The sequence below is a fragment of the Pseudophryne corroboree genome, chromosome 9 (genome assembly GCF_028390025.1).
Source record: "Pseudophryne corroboree isolate aPseCor3 chromosome 9, aPseCor3.hap2, whole genome shotgun sequence".
NCBI lineage: Eukaryota > Metazoa > Chordata > Amphibia > Anura > Myobatrachidae > Pseudophryne > Pseudophryne corroboree.
In genome coordinates this window covers 4,821,992-4,849,103 of record NC_086452.1, presented here as the reverse complement: position 1 = coordinate 4,849,103, position 27,112 = coordinate 4,821,992, and the positions used below count along the sequence as shown (strand labels likewise).

The following is a 27,112-nucleotide window of genomic DNA, read 5'->3' as shown; positions in this document are numbered from 1 at the left end:
TTATACATACGTTACATTATACTGCACAGGACTATGGTGTATTCTCTACAGTATACATATGTTACATTATACTGTACAGGACTATGGTGTATTCTCTACAGTGCATTATACATATGTTACATTATACTGCACAGGACTATGGTGTATTCTCTACAGTATACATATGTTACATTATACTGCACAGGACTATGGTGTATTCTCTACAGTGCATTATACATTATACATATGTTACATTATACTGCACAGGACTATGGTGTATTCTCTACAGTGCATTATACATTATACATATGTTACATTATACTGCACAGGACTATGGTGTATTCTCTACAGTGCATTATACATTATACATATGTTACATTATACTGCACAGGACTATGGTGTATTCTCTACAGCAGGCATTCCCAACCATGATCCTCAAGGCACACCAACAGTGCTGGTTTTAGTGATATCCAGGCTTCAGCACAGATGGTTAAATAAAAATAACTGAGCTACTAATTAAGTCACCTGTGCTGAAGCCTGGATATTAATAAAACCTGCACTGTTAGTGTGCCTTGAGGACCGTGGTTGGGAATGCCTGCTCTACAGTGTATTATACATTATACATATGTTACATTATACTGCACAGGACTATGGTGCATTCTCTACAATGCATTATGCATTATACATATGTTACATTATACTGCACAGGACTATGGTGCATTCTCTTCAGTGCATTTTACATATGTTACATTATACTGCACAGGACTATGGTGTATTCTCTACAGTGTATTATACATTATACATATGTTACATTATACTGCACAGGACTATGGTGTATTCTCTACAGTGCATTATACATTATACATATGTTACATTATACTGCACAGGACTATGGTGTATTCTCTACAGTGCATTATACATTATACATATGTTACATTATACTGCATAGGATATACTCCCTCACACCAGGGTACAGGCCTAGCGACCGGCTAGATGGTATATACTCCCTCACATCAGGGTACAGGCCTAGCGACCGGGTAGATGGTATATACTCCCTCACACCAGGATACAGGCCTAGTGACCGGCTAGATGGTATATACTCCCTCCTCACACCAGGGTACAGGCCTAGTGACCGGCTAGATGGTATATACTCCCTCCTCACACCAGGGTACAGGCCTAGTGACCGGCTAGATGGTATATACTCCCTCCTCACACCAGGGTACAGGCCTAGTGACCAGCTAGATGGTATATACTCCCTCCTCACACCAGGGTACAAGCCTAGTGACCGGCTAGATGGTACATACTCCCTCACACCAGGGTACAGGCCTAGTGACCGGCTAGATGGGATATACTCCCTCACACCAGGATACAGGCCTAGTGACCGGCTAGATGGGATATACTCCCTCACACCAGGATACAGGCCTAGTGACCGGCTAGATGGTATATACTCCCTCCTCACACCAGGGTACAGGCCTAGTGACCGGCTAGATGGTATATACTCCCTCACACCAGGATACAGGCCTAGTGACCGGCTAGATGGGATATACTCCCTCACACCAGGATACAGGCCTAGTGACCGGCTAGATGGGATATACTCCCTCACACGAGGGTACAGGCCTAGCGACCGGCTAGATGGGATATACTCCCTCACACCAGGGTACAGGCCTAGTCACCGGCTACATGGTATATACTCCCTCCTCACACCAGGATACAGGCCTAGCGACCGGCTACATGGGATATATTACCTCCTCACACCAGGATACAGGCCTAGCGACCGGCTAGATGGGATATACTCCCTCACACCAGGGTACAGGCCTAGCGACCGGCTAGATGGGATATACTCCCTCACACCAGGGTACAGACCTAGTGACTGGCTAGATGGTATATACTCCCTCACACCAGGGAAGTGATAAACCAGTGATATGTGCAAGGTAATAAATGCTAGCCTGCCAATCAGCTCCTAACTGTTAATTTACATATTGGAGCTGATTGGCTGGTGCCTTTATCACCTTGTGCTTATCACTGGTTTATCACTTCTTTATGCCTTCTCCAGGTTAATACATCTGCCCTAGTCTCCCTCACACCAGGGTACAGGCCTAGTGACTGGCTAGATGGGATATACTCCCTCCTCACACCAGGGTACAGGCCTAGCGACCAGCTAAATGGGATATTTTACCTCCTCACACCAGGATACAGGCCTAGCGACCGGCTACATGGTATATACTCCCTCCTCACACCAGGGTACAGGCCTAGTGACCGGTTACATGGTATATACTCGCTCACACCAGGGTACAGGCCTAGTGACCGGCTGGATGGGATATATTACCTCCTCACACCAGGGTACAGGCCATACTTGCCTACCCTCCCGGAATGGCCGGGAGGCTCCCGAAAATCGGGTGACCCTCCCGGCCCCCCGGAAGAGCAGGCAAGTCTCCCGATTACAGGGGTCCCCCCTGCCCGGCTGCCCACTTAGCGAGTGAAGTGGGCGGTCCGGGCAGGCGATGACGCGATTCTTGTTGAATCGCGTCATGCAAGCCACGCCCCTCCACTGTATAATGCCGGTAATTGCGGCATTACACGGTGGGGGCGTGGCTTGCATGACGCGATCCAGCAGCCACGCCCCGTCCCTCCTCTGGCCCGCCCCCTCCTCACATTAGTTGACTGCCCGCCCCCCTGCTGAGCCGACTGGCTGCTCTCTCCTGGAGAGAACAGCCCAAAAGTCGGCAACTATGGTACAGGCCTAGCGACCGGCTAGATAAGATATACTCCCTTACACCAGGATACAGGCCTAGCGATCGGCTAGATAAGATATACTCCCTTACACCAGGGTACTGGCCTAGTGACTGGCTAGATGAGATATACTCCCTCCTCACACCAGGATACAGGCCTAGTGACCGGCTAGATGGGATATACTCCCTCCTCACACCAGGATACAGGCCTAGCGACCAGCTTGATGGGATATACTCCCTCCTCACACCAGGGTACAGGCCTAGCGACTGGCTAGAAGGGATATACTCCCTCCTCACACCAGGATACAGGCCTAGTGACCGGCTAGATGGGATATACTCCCTCCTCACACCAGGATACAGGCCTAGTGACCGGCTAGATGGGATATACTCCCTCCTCACACCAGGGTACAGACCTAGCGACCGGCTAGATGGGATATACTCCCTCCTCACACCAGGATACAGGCCTAGTGACCGGCTAGATGGGATATACTCCCTCACACCAGGGTACAGGCCTAGCGACCGGGTAGATGGTATATACTCCCTTACACCAGGATACAGGCCTAGTGACCGGCTAGATGGGATATACTCCCTCACACCAGGATACAGGCCTAGTGACCGGCTAGATGGGATATACTCCTTCCTCACAACAAGGATACAGGCCTAGCGACCAGCTTGATGGGATATTCTCCCTCCTCACACCAGGATACAGGCCTAGTGACCGGCTAGATGGGATATTCTCCCTCCTCACACCAGGATACAGGCCTAGTGACCGGCTAGATGGGATATACTCCCTCCTCACACCAGGGTACAGGCCTAGCGACCGGCTAGATGGGATATACTCCCTTACACCAGGGTACAGGTCTAGTGACCGGCTAGATGGGATATACTCCCTCCTCACACCAGGATACAGGCCTAGCGACCGGCTACATGGTATATACTCCCTCACACCAGGATACAGGCCTAGTGACCGGCTAGATGGGATATACTCCCTCCTCACACCAGGGTACAGGCCTAGTGACCGGCTACATGGTATATACTCCCTCCTCACACCAGGGTACAGGCCTAGTGACCGGCTACATGGTATATACTCCCTCCTCACACCAGGGTACAGGCCTAGTGACCGGCTACATGGTATATACTCCCTCCTCACACCAGGGTACAGGCCTAGTGACCGGCTACATGGTATATACTCCCTCCTCACACCAGTGTACAGGCCTAGTGACTGGCTAGATGGTATATACTCTCTCCTCACACCAGGGTACATGCCTAGCGACCGGCTAGATGGGATATATTACCTCCTCACACCAGGGTACAGGCCTAGTGACCGGCTAGATAAGATATACTCCCTTACACCAGGGTACTGGCCTAGTGACTGGCTAGATGGTATATACTCTCTCCTCACACCAGGGTACATGCCTAGCGACCGGCTAGATGGGATATATTACCTCCTTACACCAGGGTACAGGCCTAGTGACCGGCTAGATGGGATATACTCCCTCCTCACACCAGGATACAGGCCTAGCGACCGGCTACATGGTATATACTCCCTCCTCACACCAGGGTACAGGCCTAGTGACTGGCTAGATGGGATATACTCCCTCCTCACACCAGGTTACAGGCCTAGTGACCGGCTAGATGGGATATATTACCTCCTCACACCAGGTTACAGGCCTAGTGACCGGCTAGATGGGATATATTACCTCCTCACACCAGGGTACAGGCCTAGTGACCAGCTAGATAAGATATACTCCCTTACACCAGTGTACAGGCCTAGTGACCGGCTAGATGGGATATACTCCCTCCTCACACCAGGATACAGGCCTAGCGACCGGCTACATGGTATATACTCCCTCCTCAAACCAGGGTACAGGCCTAGTGACCGGCTAGATGGGATATACTCCCTCCTCACACCAGGATACAGGCCTAGTGACCGGCTAGATGGGATATACTCCCTCCTCACACCAGGGTACAGGCCTAGTGACCGGCTAGATGGGATATTCTCCCTCACACCAGGATACAGGCCTAGTGACCGGCTAGATAAGATATACTCCCTTACACCAGGATACAGGCCTAGTGACCGGCTAGATGGGATATATTACCTCCTCACACCAGGATACAGGCCTAGTGACCGGCTAGATAAGATATACTCCCTTACACCAGGATACAGGCCTAGCGACCGGCTAGATGGGATATATTATCTCCTCACACCAGGATACAGGCCTAGTGACCGGCTAGATAAGCTATACTCCCTCACACCAGGGTACTGGCCTAGTGACCGGCTAGATGGGATATACTCCCTCCTCACACCAGGATACAGGCCTAGTGACCGGCTAGATGGGATATATTACCTCCTCACACCAGGGTACAGGCCTAGCGACCGGCTAGATGGGATATACTCCCTCCTCACACCAGGATACAGGCCTAGTGACCGGCTAGATGGGATATACTCCCTCCTCACACCAGGATACAGGCCTAGCGACCGACTAGATGGGATATTCTCCCTCACACCAGGATACAGGCCTAGTGACCGGCTAGATAATATATACTCCCTTACACTAGGATACAGGCCTAGCGACCGGCTAGATGGGATATACTCCCTCCTCACACCAGGGTACAGGCCTAGCGACCGACTAGATGGGATATGCTCCCTCACACCAGGATACAGGCATAGTGACCGGCTAGATGGGATATACTCCCTTACACCAGGATACAGGCCTAGTGACCGGCTAGATGGGATATACTCCCTCCTCACACCAGGATACAGGCCTAGTGACCGGCTAGATGGGATATACTCCCTCCTCACACCAGGGTACAGGCCTAGTGACCGGCTAGATGGGATATACTCCCTTACACCAGGGTACAGGCCTAGTGACTGGCTAGATGAGATATACTCCCTCCTCACACCAGGGTACAGGCCTAGCGACCGACTAGATGGGATATTCTCCCTCACACCAGGATACAGGCATAGTGACCGGCTAGATGGGATATACTCCCTTACACCAGGATACAGGCCTAGCGACCGGCTAGATGGGATATATTACCTCCTCACACCAGGATACAGGCCTAGTGACCGGCTAGATAAGATATACTCCCTCCTCACACCAGGATACAGGCCTAGCGACCGGCTAGATGGTATATATTACCTCCTCACACCAGGGTACAGGCCTAGTGACTGGCTAGATGGGATATACTCCCTCCTCACACCAGGGTACAGACCTAGCGACCGGCTAGATGGGATATACTCCCTCCTCACACCAGGATACAGGCCTAGTGACCGGTTAGATGGGATATATTACCTCCTCACACCAGGGTAATGGCCTAGTGACCGGCTAGATAAGATATACTCCCTTACACCAGGATACAGGCCTAGTGACTGGCTAGATGGGATATACTCCCTCCTCACACTAGGGTACAGGCCTAGCGACCGGCGAGATGGGATATACTCCCTCCTCACACCAGGATACAGGCCTAGTGACTGGCTAGATGGGATATACTCCCTCCTCACACTTGGGTACAGGCCTAGTGACCGGCTAGATGGGATATACTCCCTCCTCACACCAGGATACAGGCCTAGTGACCGGCTAGATGGGATATACTCCCTCACACCAGCGTACAGGCCTAGCGACCGGCTAGATGGGATATACTCCCTCCTCACACCAGGATACAGGCCTAGTGACCGGCTAGATGGGATATACTCCCTCCTCACACCAGGATACAGGCCTAGTGACCGGCTAGATGGGATATACTCCTTCCTCACACCAGGGTACAGGCCTAGCGACCGACTAGATGGGATATACTCCCTCCTCACACCAGGATACAGGCCTAGCGACCGGCTACATGGTATATACTCCCTCCTCACACCAGGGTACAGGCCTAGTGACCGGTTACATGGTATATACTCGCTCACACCAGGATACAGGCCTAGCGACCGGCTAGATGGGATATACTCCCTCCTCACACCAGGGTACAGGCCTAGCGACCGACTAGATGGGATATTCTCCCTCACACCAGGGTACAGGCCTAGCGACCGGCTAGATAGGATATACTCCCTCACACCAGGGTACAGGCCTAGTGACCGGCTAGATGGGATATACTCCCTCACACCAGGGTACAGGCCTAGCGACCGGCTAGATGGTATATACTCCCTCACACCAGGGTACAGGCCTAGTGACTGGCTAGATGGGATATACTCCCTCCTCACACCAGGGTACAGGCCTAGCGACCGGCTAGATGGGATATAGTCCTTCCTCACACCAGGGTACAGGCCTAGCGACCGGCTAGATGGGATATACTCCCTCACACCAGGGTACAGGCCTAGCGACCGGCTACATGGTATATACTCCCTCACATCAGGGTACAGGCCTAGTGACTGGCTAGATGGGATATACTCCCTCCTCACACCAGGGTACAGGCCTAGCGACCGGCTAGATGGGATATAGTCCTTCCTCACACCAGGATACAGGCCTAGTGACCGGCTAGATGGGATATATTACCTCCTCACACCAGGGTACAAGCCTAGCGACCGGCTAGATGGGATATACTCCGTCCTCACACCAGGATACAGGCATAGCGACCGACTACATGGTATATACTCCCTCCTCACACCAGGATACAGGCCTAGCGACCGGCTAGATGGTATATACTCCCTCCTCACACCAGGGTACAGGCCTAGTGACCGGCTAGATGGGATATATTACCTCCTCACACCAGGGTACAGGCCTATCGACCTCCGAGATGGGATATAGTCCGTCCTCACACCAGGATACAGGCATAGCGACCGGCTAGATGGTATATACTCCCTCCTCACACCAGGGTACAGGCCTAGCGACCGGCTAGATGAGATATACTCCCTCCTCACACCAGGGTACAGGCCTAGCGACCGGCTAGATGAGATATACTCCCTCCTCACTCCAGGGTACAGGCCTAGTGACCGGCTAGATGGGATATACTCCCTTACACCAGGGTACAGGCCTAGTGACCGGCTGGATGGGATATACTCCCTTACACCAGGGTACAGGCCTAGTGACCAGCTGGATGGGATATACTCCCTTACACCAGGGTACAGGCCCAGTGACCGGCTGGATGGGATATACTCCCTTACACCAGGGTACAGGCCTAGTGACCAGCTGGATGGGATATACTCCCTTACACCAGGGTACAGGCCTAGTGACCAGCTGGATGGGATATACTCCCTCCTCACACCAGGGTACAGGCCTAGTGACCGGCTAGATGGGATATACTCCCTTACACCAGGGTACAGGCCCAGTGACCAGCTGGATGGGATATACTCCCTCCTCACACCAGGGTACAGGCCTAGTGACCGGCTAGATGGGATATATTACCTCCTCACACCAGGGTACAGGCCTAGCGACCTCCGAGATGGGATATAGTCCGTCCTCACACCAGGATACAGGCATAGCGACCGGCTAGATGGTATATACTCCCTCCTCACACCAGGGTACAGGCCTAGCGACCGGCTAGATGAGATATACTCCCTCCTCACACCAGGGTACAGGCCTAGCGACCGGCTAGATGAGATATACTCCCTCCTCACTCCAGGGTACAGGCCTAGTGACCGGCTAGATGGGATATACTCCCTTACACCAGGGTACAGGCCTAGTGACCGGCTGGATGGGATATACTCCCTTACACCAGGGTACAGGCCTAGTGACCAGCTGGATGGGATATACTCCCTTACACCAGGGTACAGGCCCAGTGACCGGCTGGATGGGATATACTCCCTTACACCAGGGTACAGGCCTAGTGACCAGCTGGATGGGATATACTCCCTTACACCAGGGTACAGGCCTAGTGACCAGCTGGATGGGATATACTCCCTCCTCACACCAGGGTACAGGCCTAGTGACCGGCTAGATGGGATATACTCCCTTACACCAGGGTACAGGCCCAGTGACCAGCTGGATGGGATATACTCCATCCTCACACCAGGGTACAGGCCTAGTGACCGGCTAGATGGGATATACTCCCTCACACCAGGGTACAGGCCCAGTGACCGGCTGGATGGGATATACTCCCTTACACCAGGGTACAGGCCTAGTGACCAGCTGGATGGGATATACTCCCTTACACCAGGGTACAGGCCCAGTGACCGGCTGGATGGGATATACTCCCTTACACCAGGGTACAGGCCTAGTGACCAGCTGGATGGGATATACTCCCTTACACCAGGGTACAGGCCTAGTGACCGGCTAGATGGGATATACTCCCTCACACCAGGATACAGGCCTAGTGACCAGCTGGATGGGATATACTCCCTCACACCAGGGTACAGGCCCAGTGACCAGCTGGATGGGATATACTCCCTTACACCAGGGTACAGGCCTAGTGACCAGCTGGATGGGATATACTCCCTGACACCAGGGTAACACTCTCATAACGCTCAAAGTAGGGTCCCAATAAAACTGTCAGGTTCATATATTGTTTATATCATCCATGAGCGTACCAGTTGAGGCAGCCATTTTGGGCACACTACGAGCCATACAAGGACCTAATGCATACATGGGAACAACTGACACTTGTGTAGAGGTATGATATACCCTGTATGGAAAGATTCACATGAAGTACATCCTGCCTGTGGAGGAACCATCCAAGACGCCTATCTGGGGTGCACCTCGTAGGTACAATCAGTGGAGGTACACATTGCAGGAATAGCACATCGCGGGGCGGACGTATGCAGCAGCATCTCCAACCACGGGATAATGTAAGCGCCTGCGAGAAGTGCGGGATTTCAGTAGAGTCGGATAGGTATATATAGCGGTAATCATCTACACGGCATAACCAGGCTGGCTTTACCATATAAATGATTGTCCCTTTAAAAATAAGTCCACAATCTCGCAGCTCCTGCTTCTCATAGGCATCTGAATGAGAGCCAATGCCTGTAATACGTGGCACACAGTAGCAGTAGCGTAGTATACCATTAGGTGGACCCATGACAGCGGTGAGTGAGGACCTGATGGACCTCTTTGTGTTTCAGGAGATCAGCTACTTTCAGTTCCCCGGAGAGCTCCTCATGCGGATGCTGAAGATGCTGATCCTGCCTCTCGTGGTATCAAGGTGAGAAACCAAACCACCCAGTTCTTACCCCCCCTGTTACACCTCAGCCTGGCACCTAGAGCCGGGTCACACACACTGGGTGCCTGACTCTCACCCGCATACCGGTTCATAAGTGGGCACATGGTGATGAAGGCTTTCTGTATGTGAAATGGACTTTTCTGGGTGTGAACTGGGCACCACTTTGTGATTGTGCAACGAGAGATGTTTCCTGGGCTTGTAGCCAGACGTCCGTGTGATACTAATGACAGGACACATTATGTGTATAGTGGACATCTGCACGGGCAAATGAGGTCAGGGCGAGCCGTGTGGAAAGTGTACACATATATATATATATTCTGCACTGATATTGCAGAACAAGTCAGGCAATGGAGGCAAAGATGGACGCGCCAATATGAAGGGGCATATTTGCTAATTATCAGACGTAGACCCGATAATTATAATTTCTTATAAACGCAATGCGTGGCACTAAGAAATGATCTCCCGCCGCTCATATGTCTTATTGCAGGGACAGGGGCACTCATAGGAACCCATCTGTGCGATGTGTAAGAGTAAAGTGATCACATTAGCGTGAGTGGAGAGTACGGGGGAGGGACACTACAGAGATCCCTCTTCCAGTACTGTTTGCGGAATGTAGTCCATAGTCTACAATGGCTGATACCATCCTCAAATGGCGTTATCTACTGGGGCCAATCTCTGGAGTGCTAGGTAAATGTATAGGTTTCTGTGGGGGATGCTTTTGTGGCTGATATCTGCTGTGGTCCTCTGTACATACATCCAGGGAAAACAATATTTGCAGGTAACCCCCACATATGATGATTAATAAAAAAGTCCCTTAATAAAGCCTTGAGTGATGGCATGCGTCACGTATGGCCGTATACTCAGCAGAAGTTCTCCAGTGTCTGGAATTGTGCCGGTGAGGTGCTGCGCTATTCTCCTGCAGCTGGGCACAAATTGGACACCCCTTACAGAACTCCCTGTCTGGATATCTCAAATACCTAACGCTCTCAACTATTCTTTCTGTTCTTCTAAATATCACTATCTACATGTAACTATGTCAGTTTGCTGTTATTCCTCAAAAACTCCTGTCTGCACTGCCTTTGCTTTAAGTACACCCGCTTTTAACTAGTGATGAGCGGGTTCGGATCCTCGGAATCCGACCCGCCCGAACTTCACCTTTTTTTTTACACGGGTCCGAGCGACTCGGATCCTCCCGCCTTGCTCGGTTAACCCGAGCGCGCCCGAACGTCATCATCCCGCTGTCGGATTCTCGCGAGACTCGGATTCTATATAAGGAGCCGCGCGTCGCCGCCATTTTCACACGTGCATTGAGATTGATAGGGAGAGGACGTGGCTGGCGTCCTCTCCCAGTCCGTTGTATTATATTAGAACTTAGTTAGTTATAATTGTGGGGAGGATTGGGGACGGGGAGCAGCTGTTAGGGAGTACAGTGCAGGGTTTTGAGTTTAATCCGTTGTTTCTCTGCCTGAAAAAAAACGCTCCACCATATCTGTGCTCACTCAGTGTGCTGCACTGCTGCATGATATATCTGTGCTGAGTGCACTGCTCACACTGCCTAATTGTGGGGACTGGGGAGCAGTTATAGCAGGAGTACAGTGCACAGTTTTGCTGACAGTGACCACCAGTCCAGTATACGTTTGTCTGCCTGAAAAACACTGTGGTGTTTTTTTTTTTTCTTTCTTCATGCTAGTTTGTTTAGCAGTCTGCTGACACTGCAGTGTCCACCAGGTCCGTTATACAGTATATTATATATATAATTAAGCACTAAGCAGCAGTACGGTAGGCCACGGCTGTACCTACCTCTGTGTCGACTCGTCACTCGTCGTCCATAAGTATAAGTAATACTATCCATCCATCTACATTGTATACCTGTGGTGTTTTTTGTTTTCTTTCTTCATACTAGTTTAGCAGTCTGCTGCTGACACTGTCCACCAGGTCCGTTATACAGTATATTATATTTATATATAAGCACTAAGCAGCAGTACGGTAGGCCACAGCTGTACCTACCTCTGTGTCGTCACTCGTCGTCCATAACTATAAGTAATACTATACTATCCATCCATCTACATTGTATACCTGTGGTGTTTTTTTTTTCTTTCTTCATACTAGTTTAGCAGTCTGCTGCTGACACTGTCCACCAGGTCCGTTATACAGTATATTATATTTATATATAAGCACTAAGCAGCAGTACGGTAGGCCACGGCTGTACCTACCTCTGTGTCGTCACTCGTCGTCCATAAGTATAAGTAATACTATACTATCCATCCATCTACATTGTATACCTGTGGTGTTTTTTTTTTCTTTCTTCATACTAGTTTAGCAGTCTGCTGCTGACACTGTCCACCAGGTCCGTTATACAGTATATTATATTTATATATAAGCACTAAGCAGCAGTACGGTAGGCCACGGCTGTACCTACCTCTGTGTCGTCACTCGTCGTCCATAAGTATAAGTAATACTATACTATCCATCCATCTACATTGTATACCTGTGGTGGCTTTTAGTTGTGCGCAAAATATGGTGAACAAAAATGTGGAGGTTAAAAAAATAGGGAAAGATCAAGATCCACTTCCACCTCGTGCTGAAGCTGCTGCCACTAGTCTTGGCCGAGACGATGAAATGCCATCAACGTCGTCTGCCAAGGCCGATGCCCAATGTCATAGTACAGAGCATGTAAAATCCAAAACACAAAAGATCAGTAAAAAAATGACCCAAAAATCAAAATTAAAAGCGTCTGAGGAGAAGCGTAAACTTGCCAATATGCCATTTACCACACGGAGTGGCAAGGAACGGCTGAGGCCCTGGCCTATGTTCATGGCTAGTGGTTCAGCTTCACATGAGGATGGAAGCACTCATCCTCTCGCTACAAAAAATAAAAGACTTGCGGCAAAAGCACAGCAAAGAACTGTGCGTTCTTCGAAATCACAAATCCCAAAGGAGAGTCCAATTGTGTCGGTTGCGATGCCTGACCTTCCCAACACTGGACGGGAAGAGCTTGCGCCTTCCACCATTTGCACGCCCCCTGCAAGTGTTGAAAGGAGCACCCGCAGTCCAGTTCCTGATAGTGAAATTGAAGATGTCAGTGTTGAAGTACACCAGGATGAGGATATGGGTGTTGCTGGCGCTGGGGAGGAAATTGACAAGGAGGATTCTGATGGTGAGGTGGTTTGTTTAAGTCAGGCACCCGGGGAGACACCTGTTGTCCGTGGGAGGAATATGGCCATTGACATGCCTGGTGAAAATACCAAAAAAATCAGCTCTTCAGTGTGGAAGTATTTCAACAGAAATGCGGACAACAGGTGTCAAGCCGTGTGTTGCCTTTGTCAAGCTGTAATAAGTAGAGGTAAGGACGTTAACCACCTCGGAACATCCTCCCTTATACGTCACCTGCAGCGCATTCATAATAAGTCAGTGACAAGTTCAAAAACTTTGGGCGACAGCGGAAGCAGTCCACTGACCAGTAAATCCCTTACTCTTGTAACCAAGCTCGCGCAAACCACACCACCAACTCCCTCAGTGTTAATTTCCTCCTTACCCAGGAAAGCCAATAGTCCTGCAGGCCATGTCACTGGCAAGTCTGACGAGTCCTCTCCTGCCTGGGATTCCTCCGATGCATCCTTGAGTGTAACGCCTACTGCTGCTGGCGCTGCTGTTGTTGCTGCTGGGAGTCGATCGTCATTCCAGAGGGGAAGTCGGAAGACCACTTGTACTACTTCCAGTAAGCAATTGACTGTCCAACAGTCCTTTGCGAGGAAGATGAAATATCACAGCAGTCATCCTGTTGCAAAGCGGATAACTGAGGCCTTGACAACTATGTTGGTGTTAGACGTGCGTCCGGTATCCGCCGTTAGTTCACAGGGAACTAGACAATTTCTTGAGGTAGTGTGCCCCCGTTACCAAATACCATCTAGGTTCCACTTCTCTAGGCAGGCGATATCGAGAATGTACACGGACGTCAGAAAAAGAGTCACCAGTGTCCTAAAAAATGCAGTTGTACCCAATGTCCACTTAACCACGGACATGTGGACAAGTGGAGCAGGGCAGACTCAGGACTACATGACTGTGACAGCCCACTGGGTAGATGTATTGCCTCCCGCTGCAAGAACAGCAGCGGCGGCACCAGTAGCAGCATCTCGCAAACGCCAACTCGTTCCTAGGCAGGCTACGCTTTGTATCACCGCTTTCCAGAATAGGCACACAGCTGAAAACCTCTTACGGCAACTGAGGAAGATCATCGCAGAATGGCTTACCCCAATTGGACTCTCCTGGGGATTTGTGACATCGGACAATGCCAGCAATATTGTGAGTGCATTACATCTGGGCAAATTCCAGCACGTCCCATGTTTTGCACATACCTTGAATTTGGTGGTGCAGAATTATTTAAAAAACGACAGGGGCGTGCAAGAGATGCTGTCGGTGGCCAGAAGAATTGCGGGCCACTTTCGGCGTACAGGCACCGCGTACAGAAGACTGGAGCACCACCAAAAACACCTGAACCTGCCCTGCCATCATCTGAAGCAAGAGGTGGTAACGAGGTGGAATTCAACCCTCTATATGCTTCAGAGGATGGAGGAGCAGCAAAAGGCCATTCAAGCCTATACATCTGGCCATGATATAGGCAAAGGAGGTGGAATGCACCTGTCTCAAGCGCAGTGGAGAATGATTTCAACGTTGTGCAAGGTTCTGCAACCTTTTGAACTTGCCACACGTGAAGTCAGTTCAGACACTGCCAGCCTGAGTCAGGTCATTCCCCTCATCAGGCTTTTGCAGAAGAAGCTGGAGGCATTGAAGGAGGAGCTAAAACAGAGCGATTCAGCTAGGCATGTGGGACTTGTGGATGGAGCCCTTCATTCGCTTAACCAGGATTCACGTGTGGTCAATCTGTTGAAATCAGAGCACTACATTTTGGCCACCGTGCTCGATCCTAGATTTAAAACCTACCTTGGATCTCTCTTTACGGCAGACACAAGTCTGCAGAGGTTCAAAGACCTGCTGGTGACAAAATTGTCAAGTCAAGCGGAACGCGACCCGTCAACATCTCCTCCTTCACATTCTCCCGCAACTGGGGGTGCGCGGAAAAGGCTACGAATTCCGAGCCCACCCGCTGGCGGTGATGCAGGGCAGTCTGGAGCGACTGCTGATGCTGACATCTGGTCCGGACTGAAGGACCTGCCAACGATTACTGACAAGTCGTCTACTGTCACTGCATATGATTCTCTCACCATTGAAAGAATGGTGGAGGATTATATGAGTGACCGCATCCAAGTAGGCACGTCAGACAGTCCGTACGTATACTGGCAGGAAAAAGAGGCAATTTGGAGGCCCTTGCACAAACTGGCTTTATTCTACCTAAGTTGCCCTCCCTCCAGTGTGTACTCCGAAAGAGTGTTTAGTACCGCCGCTCACCTTGTCAGCAATCGGCGTACGAGGTTACTTCCAGAAAATGTGGAGAAGATGATGTTCATTAAAATGAATTATAATCAATTCCTCCATGGAGACATTCACCAGCAGCAATTGCCTCCAGAAAGTACACGAGGACCTGAGATGGTGGATTCCAGTGGGGACGAATTAATAATCTGTGAGGAGGGGGATGTACACAGTGAAAGGGGTGATGAATCGGACGATGATGATGAGGTGGACATCTTGCCTCCGTAGAGCCAGTTTGTGCCAGGAGAGATTGATTGCTTCTTTTTTGGTGGGGGCCCAAACCAACCAGTCATTTCAGTCACAGTCGTGACAATTCCATCTTGCACCTCTTTTTTCTTTCATTTTTCTTTGCGTCATGTGCTGTTTGTGGAGTATTTTTTTGAAGGGCCATCCTGCGTGACACTGCAGTGCCACTCCTAGATGGGCCAGGTGTTTGTGTCGGCCACTAGGGTCGCTTAGCTTAGTCACACAGCTACCTCATTGCGCCTCTTTTTTTCTTTGCGTCATGTGCTGTTTGGGGAGTATTTTTTTGAAGGGCCATCCTGCGTGACACTGCAGTGCCACTCCTAGATGGGCCAGGTGTTTGTGTCGGCCACTAGGGTCGCTTAGCTTAGCCATCCAGCGACCTCGGTGCAAATTTTAGGACTAAAAATAATATTGTGAGGTGTGAGGTGTTCAGAATAGACTGAAAATTAGTGGAAATTATGGTTATTGAGGTTAATAATACTATGGGATCAAAATGACCCCCAAATTCTATGATTTAAGCTGTTTTTTAGGGTCTTTTGAAAAAAAACACCCGAATCCAAAACACACCCGAATCCGACAAAAAAAATTCGGTGAGGTTTTGCCAAAACGCGTCAGAACCCAAAACACGGCCACGGAACCGAACCCAAAACCATAACACAAAACCCGAAAAATTTCAGGTGCACATCACTACTTTTAACATATGCTGTTTTTATTTTGCTAGTGCCTTCACCTACTCTATTTTATAATATTCCTCTACAGCACTACTGTACTGTACCAGAGCTATGGCTCCTGGTTACCAATCCACTCTGCTGCTCTTACCCCCCTCCCCCCTCCCCTGCACCCACAACCCAGCCAACCTGATCCGCACCTCCCCTGTCCCTCCCCTCCTTTCTCCTGTGCACTCTGGAATGCCAGATCAGTCTGAAACAAGCTGCCCACTATCCACAACATCTTCATCTCCCACTCTCTTAACCTTCTCACCATCACCGAAACCTGGCTCTCCTCCTCTGACTCCACCTACCCTGCTGCCCTTTCTTATGGGGGCTTCTCCTTCACCCACTCCGTCAGACCTGATTACCACCTAGGTGGTGGAGTGGGCATCCTCCGCTCCCCCAACCGCACCTTTTGCGTCATCCCAACGAAACCCTCCCTTATTTTCTCCGCCTTAGAGGTCCACTCTATCCTATCTGCCTCTTCTACCCCATTCGCCACCATGTGACGTATCTACCGTCAGCGCTCCGCATTCCTTGATATCTTCACTGCCTGGCTTCCCCACTTCCTCTCCTCTGACCTCCCCTCTATCATCCTCAGCGTCTTACATCCCTATTGATATCACTAAACCAGCGTCCATTAATCCTCTTGCCCTCTCCTCCTCCTTTGGCCTTTCTCAATGGACCTCTGCCCCCACTCACCGTCTTGACCACTCCCTTGACCATGTCTATCTGATTTCTCCAACTCTTCCTTCCCCTTTCTGACCACCATTTACTCTCTTTCACTATCTCATCTCCTCCTCTCCTCCCCACTCCCAGATCCACCATCACCAGACACAATCTTGGGTCTCTTGGCCCCGCCCTTTCTTTTCTATCCACCATGGCCTGTCCCAACCAGGCGACCTCTTTCTGTAACTCCACCCTCCCCTCCCCACTCGATTCTGTTGCCCCCATCTCCTTTATCCCCCTCCGCCATTCTAAACCCCAACCCTGGCACTTCCGAACTGAGCCCGTTCCAGCAAAACAGCTCACACTGCCGAGTTCCTCTTGAGGAAATCTGGCTCTCTGATGAACTTCCTCTATTTAATGTTTATCTTCTCTTCCTACAGCTCTGCCCTCTGTCAGCGCTGCCCCCCTTCATTGTAATGTTCTCCCTCGCTCTTTTAGATGCTCCCCGACCTTCCAAAGCTTCAAACAGGCACTGAAAACCCCCCTGATCATCAAAGTGTACTCTTCTGCTGCATAACCTGGTCTCAAGGCCGCTCTCCTATCCCTCTGCCTCATGCCTTGGCCATCTCTGCCTCGCTTACTTCCTGCCATCAGGCCATCTTCCTCTTACTTGTGTCTCATGTCACCTCTCTGTCTCCCACCTCCCCATAGATTGTGAGCTCCTTTGGAGCAGGGCCCTCTTCCCTCCTGTTCTTAAAGCCCTCTTCTCCCACACTTCAATTATAGCTCTCTCCTACTCAGCGACTGTCTATACCGCATCTCCTCCTACTCAGCGACTGTCTATACCGCTTCTCCTCCTACTCAGTGACTGTCTATACCGCATCTCCTCCTACTCACCGACTGTCTATACCGCATCTCCTCCTACTCAGCGACTGTCTATACCGCATCTCCTCCTACTCAGCGACTGTCTATACCGCATCTCCTCCTACTCAGCGACTGTCTATACCGCATCTCCTCCTACTCAGCGACTGTCTATACCGCATCTCCTCCTACTCAGCGACTGTCTATACCGCATCTCCTCCTACTCAGCGACTGTCTATACCGCATCTCCTCCTACTCAGCGACTGTCTATACCGCATCTCCTCCTACTCAGCGACTGTCTATACCGCATCTCCTCCTACTCAGCGACTGTCTATACCAGCATCTCCTCCTACTCAGTGACCGTCTATACCCGAATCTCCTCCTACTCAGCGACTGTCTATACCGCATCTCCTCCTGCTCAGTGACTGTCTATACCCGCATCTCCTCCTACTCAGCGACTGTCTATACCGCATCTCCTCCTACTCAGCGACTGTCTATACCGCATCTCCTCCTACTCAGCGACTGTCTATACCGCATCTCCTCCTACTCAGCGACTGTCTATACCTGCATCTCCTCCTACTCAGTGACTGTCTATACAAGCATCTCCTCCTACTCAGTGACTGTCTATACCTGCATCTCCTCCTACTCAGCGACTGTCTATACCCGCATCTCCTCCTACTCAGTGACCGTCTATATCCGCATCTCCTCCTGCTCAGCGACTGTCTATACCGCATCTCCTCCTACTCAGCGACTGTCTATACCTGCATCTCCTCCTACTCAGCGACTGTCTATACAAGCATCTCCTCCTACTCAGTGACTGTCTATACCGCATCTCCTCCTACTCAGCGACTGTCTATACCGCATCTCCTCCTACTCAGTGACTGACTATACCGCATCTCCTCCTACTCAGTGACTGTCTATACCCGCATCTCCTCCTACTCAGTGACTGTCTATACCGCATCTCCTCCTACTCAGCGACTGTCTATACCGCATCTCCTCCTACTCAGCGACTGTCTATACCTGCATCTCCTCCTACTCAGTGACTGTCTATACCCGCATCTCCTCCTACTCAGTGACTGTCTATACCAGCATCTCCTCCTACTCAGTGACCGTCTATATCCGCATCTCCTCCTGCTCAGCGACTGTCTATACCGCATCTCCTCCTACTCAGTGACTGTCTATACCTGCATTTCCTTCTAATCAGTGACTGTCTATACCTGCATTTCTTTCTACTCAGTGACTGTCTATACCCGCATCTCCTCCTACTCAGTGACTGTCTATACCCGCATCTCCTCCTACTCAGTGACTGTCTATACCCGCATCTCCTCCTACTCAGCGACTGTCTATACCGCATCTCCTCCTACTCAGCGACTGTCTATACCGCATCTCCTCCTACTCAGCGACTGTCTATACCCGCATCTCCTCCTGCTCAGTGACTGTCTATACCCGCATCTCCTCCTACTCAGCGACTGTCTATACCGCATCTCCTCCTACTCAGCGACTGTCTATACCGCATCTCCTCCTACTCAGCGACTGTCTATACCTGCATCTCCTCCTACTCAGTGACTGCCTATACCGCATCTCCTCCTACTCAGTGACTGTCTATACCTGCATCTCCTCCTACTCAGTGACTGTCTATACCCGCATCTCCTCCTACTCAGTGACTGTCTATACCCGCATCTCCTCCTACTCAGCGACTGTCTATACCGCATCTCCTCCTACTCAGCGACTGTCTATACCGCATCTCCTCCTACTCAGCGACTGTCTATACCTGCATCTCCTCCTACTCAGTGACTGTCTATACCCGCATCTCCTCCTACTCAGCGACTGTCTATACCGCATCTCCTCCTACTCAGCGACTGTCTATACCTGCATCTCCTCCTACTCAGTGACTGCCTATACCGCATCTCCTCCTACTCAGTGACTGTCTATACCCGCATCTCCTCCTACTCAGTGACTGTCTATACCTGCATCTCCTCCTACTCAGTGACTGTCTATACCCGCATCTCCTCCTACTCAGTGACTGTCTATACAAGCATCTCCTCCTACTCAGTGACTGTCTATACCGCATCTCCTCCTACTCAGTGACTGTCTATACCGCATCTCCTCCTGCTCAGCGACTGTCTATACCGCATCTCCTGCTACTCAGTGACTGTCTATACCCGCATCTCCTCCTACTCAGCGACTGTCTATACCCGCATCTCCTCCTGCTCAGTGACTGTATATACCGCATCTCCTCCTACTCAGCGACTGTCTATACCTGCATCTCCTCCTACTCAGTGACCGTCTATACCCGCATCTCCTCCTACTCAGCGACTCTCTATACCCGCATCTCCTCCTGCTCAGTGACTGTCTATACCGCATCTCCTGCTACTCAGTGACTGTCTATACCCGCATCTCCTCCTACTCAGCGACTGTCTATACCAGCATCTCCTCCTACTCAGTGACTGTCTATACCCGCATCTCCTCCTGCTCAGTGACTGTATATACCGCATCTCCTCCTACTCAGTGACTGTCTATACCGCATCTCCTCCTACTCAGTGACTGTCTATACCCGCATCTCCTCCTACTCAGTGACTGTCTATACCCGCATCTCCTCCTACTCAGTGACTGTCTATACCTGCATCTCCTCCTGCTCAGTGACTGTATATACCTGCATCTCCTGCTACTCAGTGACTGTCTATACCCGCATCTCCTGCTGCTCAGTGACTGTCTATACCGCATCTCCTCCTGCTCAGTGACTGTCTATACCTGCATCTTCTCCTACTCAGTGACTGTCTATATATCTCCTCCTACTCAGTGACTGTCTATACCCGCATCTCCTGCTACTCAGTGACTGTATATACCTGCATCTCCTGCTACTCAGTGACTGTCTATACCCGCATCTCCTGCTACTCAGTGACTGTCTATACCCGCATCTCCTCCTACTCAGCGACTGTCTATACCCGCATCTCCTCCTACTCAGTGACTGTCTATACCGCATCTCCTCCTACTCAGTGACTGTCTATACCCGCATCTCCTCCTACTCAGTGACTGTCTATACCGCATCTCCTCCTACTCAGTGACTGTCTATACCGCATCTCCTGCTACTCAGCGACTGTCTATACCGCATCTCCTCCTACTCAGTGACTGTCTATGGGCCTAATTCAGAGCTTATCGCTGCTGTGCGTTTTTGCTGAGGTTTGCGATAAGATAGCCACCGCCCATAGAGAGTGAAAACCCACCCCGTGCAAGTGTGCGAATGCATGTGTACGCCGTGCGGAAACTTCACCAGACAGCGGACATCTTCAAATCCATTCGCAAATCACTCACCATCTAATGATTTTTCCAGTCTGTACAGTCTGCGCGTAGCCCAGGACTTACTCCTCCAGTGCGATACAGACAGGCTGATCGGGGCCGGAGCTGAGGTCACACACCCGCCCTGACAACGCTTGGGAACGCCTGCGTTCTTCCTGACACTACCAGAAAATGGCCAATTACCACCCACAAAAGCCCGCTTCCTGTCAATATGCCTGCATTCGCCTATTGATTTAAAAAAAATGCAGGATTTTTTCGCTGTTTGGTGTCATGCCTACACATTACAGTCCATACTCATGCGCAACATTCGATAATTGCCCGCTGTGCGAATTTACACAACAGCAATCAGGTCTGAATTAGGCCCTATACCCACATCTCGTCTCGCTCCTTACTATGTACCTCTTCCAGCGGCTGCCGCCCCTAGTAGTCCGCTGATTACTCTTTACTGTGTATCTCTTCCAGCGGCTGCCGCCCCTAGTAGTACGCTGATTACTCCTTACTGTGTATCTCTTCCAGCGGCTGCCCGCCCCTAGTAGTACGCTGATTACTCCTTACTGTGTATCTCTTCCAGCGGCTGCCCGCCCCTAGTAGTACGCTGATTACTCCTTACTGTGTATCTCTTCCAGCGGCTGCCGCCCCTAGTAGTACGCTGATTACTCCTTACTGTGTATCTCTTCCAGCGGCTGCCTGCCCCTAGTAGTACGCTGATTACTCCTTACTGTGTATCTCTTCCAGCTGCTGCCAGCCTCTAGTAGTACGCTGATTACTCCTTACTGTGTATCTCTTCCAGCGGCTGCCTGCCCCTAGTAGTACGCTGATTACTCCTTACTGTGTGTCTCTTCCAGCGGCTGCCAGCCCCTAGTAGTACGCTGATTACTCCTTACTGTGTATCTCTTCCAGCGACTGCCTGCCCCTAGTAGTACGCTGATTACTCCTTACTGTGTATCTCTTCCAGGGCTGCCGCCCCTAGTAGTACGCTGATTACTCCTTACTGTGTATCTCTTCCAGCGGCTGCCCGCCCCTAGTAGTACGCTGATTACTCCTTACTGTGTATCTCTTCCAGCAGCTGCCAGCCTCTAGTAGTACGCTGATTACTCCTTACTGTGTATCTCTTCCAGCGGCTGCCTGCCTCTAGTAGTACGCTGATTACTCCTTACTGTGTATCTCTTCCAGCGGCTGCCGCCCCTAGTAGTACGCTGATTACTCCTTACTGTGTATCTCTTCCAGCGGCTGCCTGCCCCTAGTAGTACACTGATTACTCCTTACTGTGTATCTCTTCCAGCGGCTGCCGCCCCTAGTAGTACGCTGATTACTCCTTCCTGTGTATCTCTTCCAGCTGCTGCCTGCCTCTAGTAGTACGCTGATTACTTTTTCCTGTGTATCTCTTCCAGCGGCTGCCTGCCCCTAGTAGTACGCTGATTACTCCTTCCTGTGTATCTCTTCCAGCGGCTGGCTGCCCTTAGTAGTACGCTGATTACTCCTTACTGTGTATCTCTTCCAGCGGCTGCCTGCCCCTAGTAGTACGCTGATTACTCCTTACTGTGTATCTCTTCCAGCGGCTGCCTGCCCCTAGTAGTACGCTGATTACTCCTTACTGTGTATCTCTTTCAGCGGCTGCCCGCCCCTAGTAGTATGCTGATTGCTCCTTACTGTGTATCTCTTCCAGCGGCTTCCCGCCCCTAGTAGTACGCTGATTACTCCTTACTATGTATCTCTTCCAGCGGCTGCCCGCCCCTAGTAGTACGCTATTTACTCCTTACTGTGTATCTCTTCCAGCTGCTGCCAGCCTCTAGTAGTATGCTGATTACTCCTTACTGTGTATCTCTTCCAGTGGCTGCCTACCCCTAGTAGTACGCTGATTACTCCTTACTGTGTATCTCTTCCAGCGGCTGCCAGCCCCTAGTAGTACGCTGAGTACTCCTTCCTGTGTATATCTTCCAGCGGCTGCCTGCCTCTAGTAGTACGCTGAATACTCCTTACTGTGTATCTCTTCCAGCGGCTGCCAGCCTCTAGTAGTACACTGAGTACTCCTTACTGTGTAGCTCTTCAAGCGGCTTCCCGCCCCTAGTAGTACGCTGATTACTCCTTACTGTGTATCTCTTCCAGCGGCTGCCAGCCTCTAGTAGTATGCTGATTACTCCTTACTGTGTATCTCTTCCAGCGGCTGCCAGCCTCTAGTAGTACGCTGATTACTCCTTACTGTGTATCTCTTCCAGCGGCTGCCGCCCCTAGTAGTACGCTGATTACTCCTTACTGTGTATCTCTTCCAGCGGCTGCCAGCCTCTAGTAGTACACTGAGTACTCCTTACTGTGTATCTCTTCCAGAGGCTTCCCGCCCTTAGTAGTACGCTGATTACTCCTTACTGTGTATCTCTTCCAGCGGCTGCCAGCCTCTAGTAGTATGCTGATTACTCCTTACTGTGTATCTCTTCCAGCGGCTGCCAGCCTCTAGTAGTACGCTGATTACTCCTTACTGTGTATCTCTTCCAGCGGCTGCCAGCCTCTAGTAGTACGCTGATTACTCCTTACTGTGTTTCTCTTCCAGCGGCTGCCAGCCTCTAGTAGTACTCTGATTACTCCTTACTGTGTATCTCTTCCAGCGGCTGCCTGCCCCTAGTAGTACGCTGATTACTCCTTACTGTGTATCTCTTCCAGCGGCTGCCCGCCCCTAGTAGTACGCTGATTACTCCTTACTGTGTATCTCTTCCAGCGGCTGCCCGCCCCTAGTAGTACGCTGATTACTCCTTACTGTGTATCTCTTCCAGCGGCTGCCAGCCTCTAGTAGTACGCTGATTACTCCTTACTGTGTATCTCTTCCAGCGGCTGCCTGCCCCTAGTAGTACGCTGATTACTCCTTACTGTGTATCTCTTCCAGCTGCTGCCAGCCTCTAGTAGTACGCTGATTACTCCTTACTGTGTATTTCTTCCAGCGGCTGCCAGCCTCTAGTAGTACGCTGATTACTCCTTACTGTGTATCTCTTCCAGCGGCTGCCTGCCTCTAGTAGTACGCTGATTACTCCTTACTGTGTATCTCTTCCAGCTGCTGCCAGCCTGTAGTAGTACGCTGATTACTCCTTACTGTGTATCTCTTCCAGCGGCTGTCAGCCTCTAGTAGTACGCTGATTACTCCTTACTGTGTATCTCTTCCAGCGTCTGCCCGCCCCTAGTAGTACACTGATTACTCCTTCCTTACATCTGGGCTGTAGTGTGTACTGAGAATTGTGCTGCTGATTGTTACCTGTGCTCTGTTTTAGCTTCTCAGTTACTATAATGATAAATTCTATGTACCCTGTATTGTTCTAATGACTGGCATATGTACGGCGCTGCGAAACACTTGTGGCGCCTTATAAATAATATGTAATAATAATAGCTGGGTGATGGCCATCAATATATTCTGCTTGTGGGGTTGTTGTTGGATGGGTTTAGGTGAGACTCGCCCCTCCCAGCACTTTGTGATATTATCAGTTAGTGGATCTGCTGTTATCGCCTCTATGCATGAATGCACAAATAACATTATACTGGAGTAAGCGCTAACACACACACACACACTAACACACACACACACACACACACACACATATCTGTGGAGCTGATGCAGAATAGTGCTGTGTGTGCTCCGTAGATACATACAACATGACGGCAGATAAGAACCACTTGGCCCATCTTGTCTGCCCCTTAACCTCACCCTGTCAGATCCTTATTCCTGTGTAAGGATCCTTATGTCTACCCCATGCATGTTTACATTGCTCTACTGTCTTATCCTCTACCACCTCTGATGGGAGGCTATTCCACTTGTCCACTACCCTTTCTGTGAATTCATTTTTCCTCAAATTTCCCCTCAACCTCCCCCCTCCAGTCTCAATGCATGTCCTCGTGTCCTATTACTTCTCTCCCTGTGAGGAATGTCTCCTCCTGTACCGTGGTGATACCCCTAATATATGTGACAGTCTCTCTCATGTCCTCGTGTTCTAATACTACTCTCCCTGTGAGTAATGTCTCCCCCTGTACCGTGGTGATACCACTGATATATGTGACAGTCTCTATCATGTCCTCGTGTCCTATTACTTCTCTCCCTGTGAGGAATGTCTCCTCCTGTACCGTGGTGATACCCCTGATATATGTGACAGTCTCTCTCATGTCCTCGTGTCCTATTACTTCTCTCCCTGTGAGGAATGTCTCCTCCTGTACCGTGGTGATACCCCTGATATATGTGACAGTCTCTCTCATGTCCTCGTGTCCTATTACTTCTCTCCCTGTGAGGAATGTCTCCTCCTGTACCGTGGTGATACCCCTGATATATGTGACAGTCTCTCTCATGTCCTCGTGTCCTATTACTTCTCTCCCTGTGAGGAATGTCTCCCCCCTGTACCGTGGTGATATCCCTGATATATGTGACAGTCTCTCTCATGTCCTTGTGTCCTATTACTTCTCTCCCTGTGAGGAATGTCTCCCTGTACCGTGGTGATACCCCTGATATATGTGACAGTCTCTATCATGTCCTCGTGGTCTATTACTTCTCTCCCTGTGAGGAATGTCTCCCCCCTGTACCGTGGTGATACCCCTGATATATGTGACAGTCTCTCTCATGTCCTCGTGGTCTAATACTTCTCTCCCTGTGAGGAATGTCTCTCCCCTGTACTGTGGTGATACCCCTGATATATGTGACAGTCTCTATCATGTCCTCGTGTCCTATTACTTCTCTCCCTGTGAGGAATGTCTCTTCCTGTACCGTGGTGATACCCCTGATATATGTGACAGTCTCTCTCATGTCCTCGTGTCCTATTACTTCTCTCCCTGTGAGGAATGTCTCCCCCTGTACCGTGGTGATACCCCTGATATATGTGACATTCTCTCTCATGTCCTCGTGTCCTATTACTTCTCTCCCTGTGAGGAATGTCTCCCCCTGTACCGTGGTGATACTCCTGATATATGTGACAGTCTCTATCATGTCCTCGTGTCCTATTACTTCTCTCCCTGTGAGGAATGTCTCCTCCTGTACCGTGGTGATACCCCTGATATATGTGACAGTCTCTATCATGTCCTCGTGTCCTATTACTTCTCTCCCTGTGAGGAATGTCTCCCCCCTGTACCGTGGTGATACCCCTGATATATGTGACAGTCTCTATCATGTCCTCGTGTCCTATTACTTCTCTCCCTGTGAGGAATGTCTCCTCCTGTACAGTGGTGATACCCCTGATATATGTGACAGTCTCTATCATGTCCTCGTGGTCTATTACTTCTCTCCCTGTGAGGAATGTCTCCTCCTGTACCATGGTAATACCCCTGATATATGTGACAGTCTCTCTCATGTCCTCGTGTCCTATTACTTCTCTCCCTGTGAGGAATGTCTCCCCCTGTACCGTGGTGATACCCCTGATATATGTGACAGTCTCTCTCATGTCCTCGTGTCCTATTACTTCTCTCCCTGTGAGGAATGTCTCCTCCTGTACCGTGGTGATACAGCTGATATATGTGACAGTGTCTATCATGTCCTCGTGTCCTATTACTTCTCTCCCTGTGAGGAATGTCTCCCCCTGTACCGTGGTGATACCCCTGATATATGTGACAGTCTCTATCATGTCCTCGTGTCCTATTACTTCTCTCCCTGTGAGGAATGTCTCCCCCTGTACCGTGGTGATACCCCTGATATATGTGACAGTCACTATCATGTCCTCATGTCCTATTACTTCTCTCCCTGTGAGGAATGTCTCCCCCCTGTACCGTGGTGATAACCCTGATATATGTGACAGTCTCTCTCATGTCCTCGTGGTCTAATACTTCTCTCCCTGTGAGGAATCTCTCCCCCTGTACCGTGGTGATACCCCTGATATATGTGACAGTCTCTATCATGTCCTCGTGTCCTATTACTTCTCTCTCTGTGAGGAATGTCTCCCCCCTGTACCGTGGTGATAACCCTGATATATGTGACAGTCTCTATCATGTCCTCGTGTACTATTACTTCTCTCCCTGTGAGGAATGTCTCCTCCTGTACCGTGGTGATACCCCTGATATATGTGACAGTCTCTCTCATGTCCTCGTGTCCTATTACTTCTCTCCCTGTGAGGAATGTCTCCCCCCTGTACCGTGGTGATACCCCTGATA

General features: G+C 50.3%; 1 protein-coding gene across 3 annotated transcripts in view; it reads left to right on the top strand.

The window, feature by feature from the left end:
- SLC1A7 (solute carrier family 1 member 7) overlaps window positions 1–27,112 on the top strand; it is a 436,677-nt gene that overhangs the window by 47,866 nt on the left and 361,699 nt on the right. For all 3 annotated transcript variants that reach the window (XM_063938903.1, XM_063938904.1, XM_063938902.1), the window contains exon 2: window positions 9,703–9,782. In XM_063938903.1, coding sequence (XP_063794973.1) covers window positions 9,739–9,782 — 44 coding nt within the window. In that variant the 5' untranslated portion in view covers window positions 9,703–9,738. The remainder of the gene's footprint in view (window positions 1–9,702; window positions 9,783–27,112) is intronic.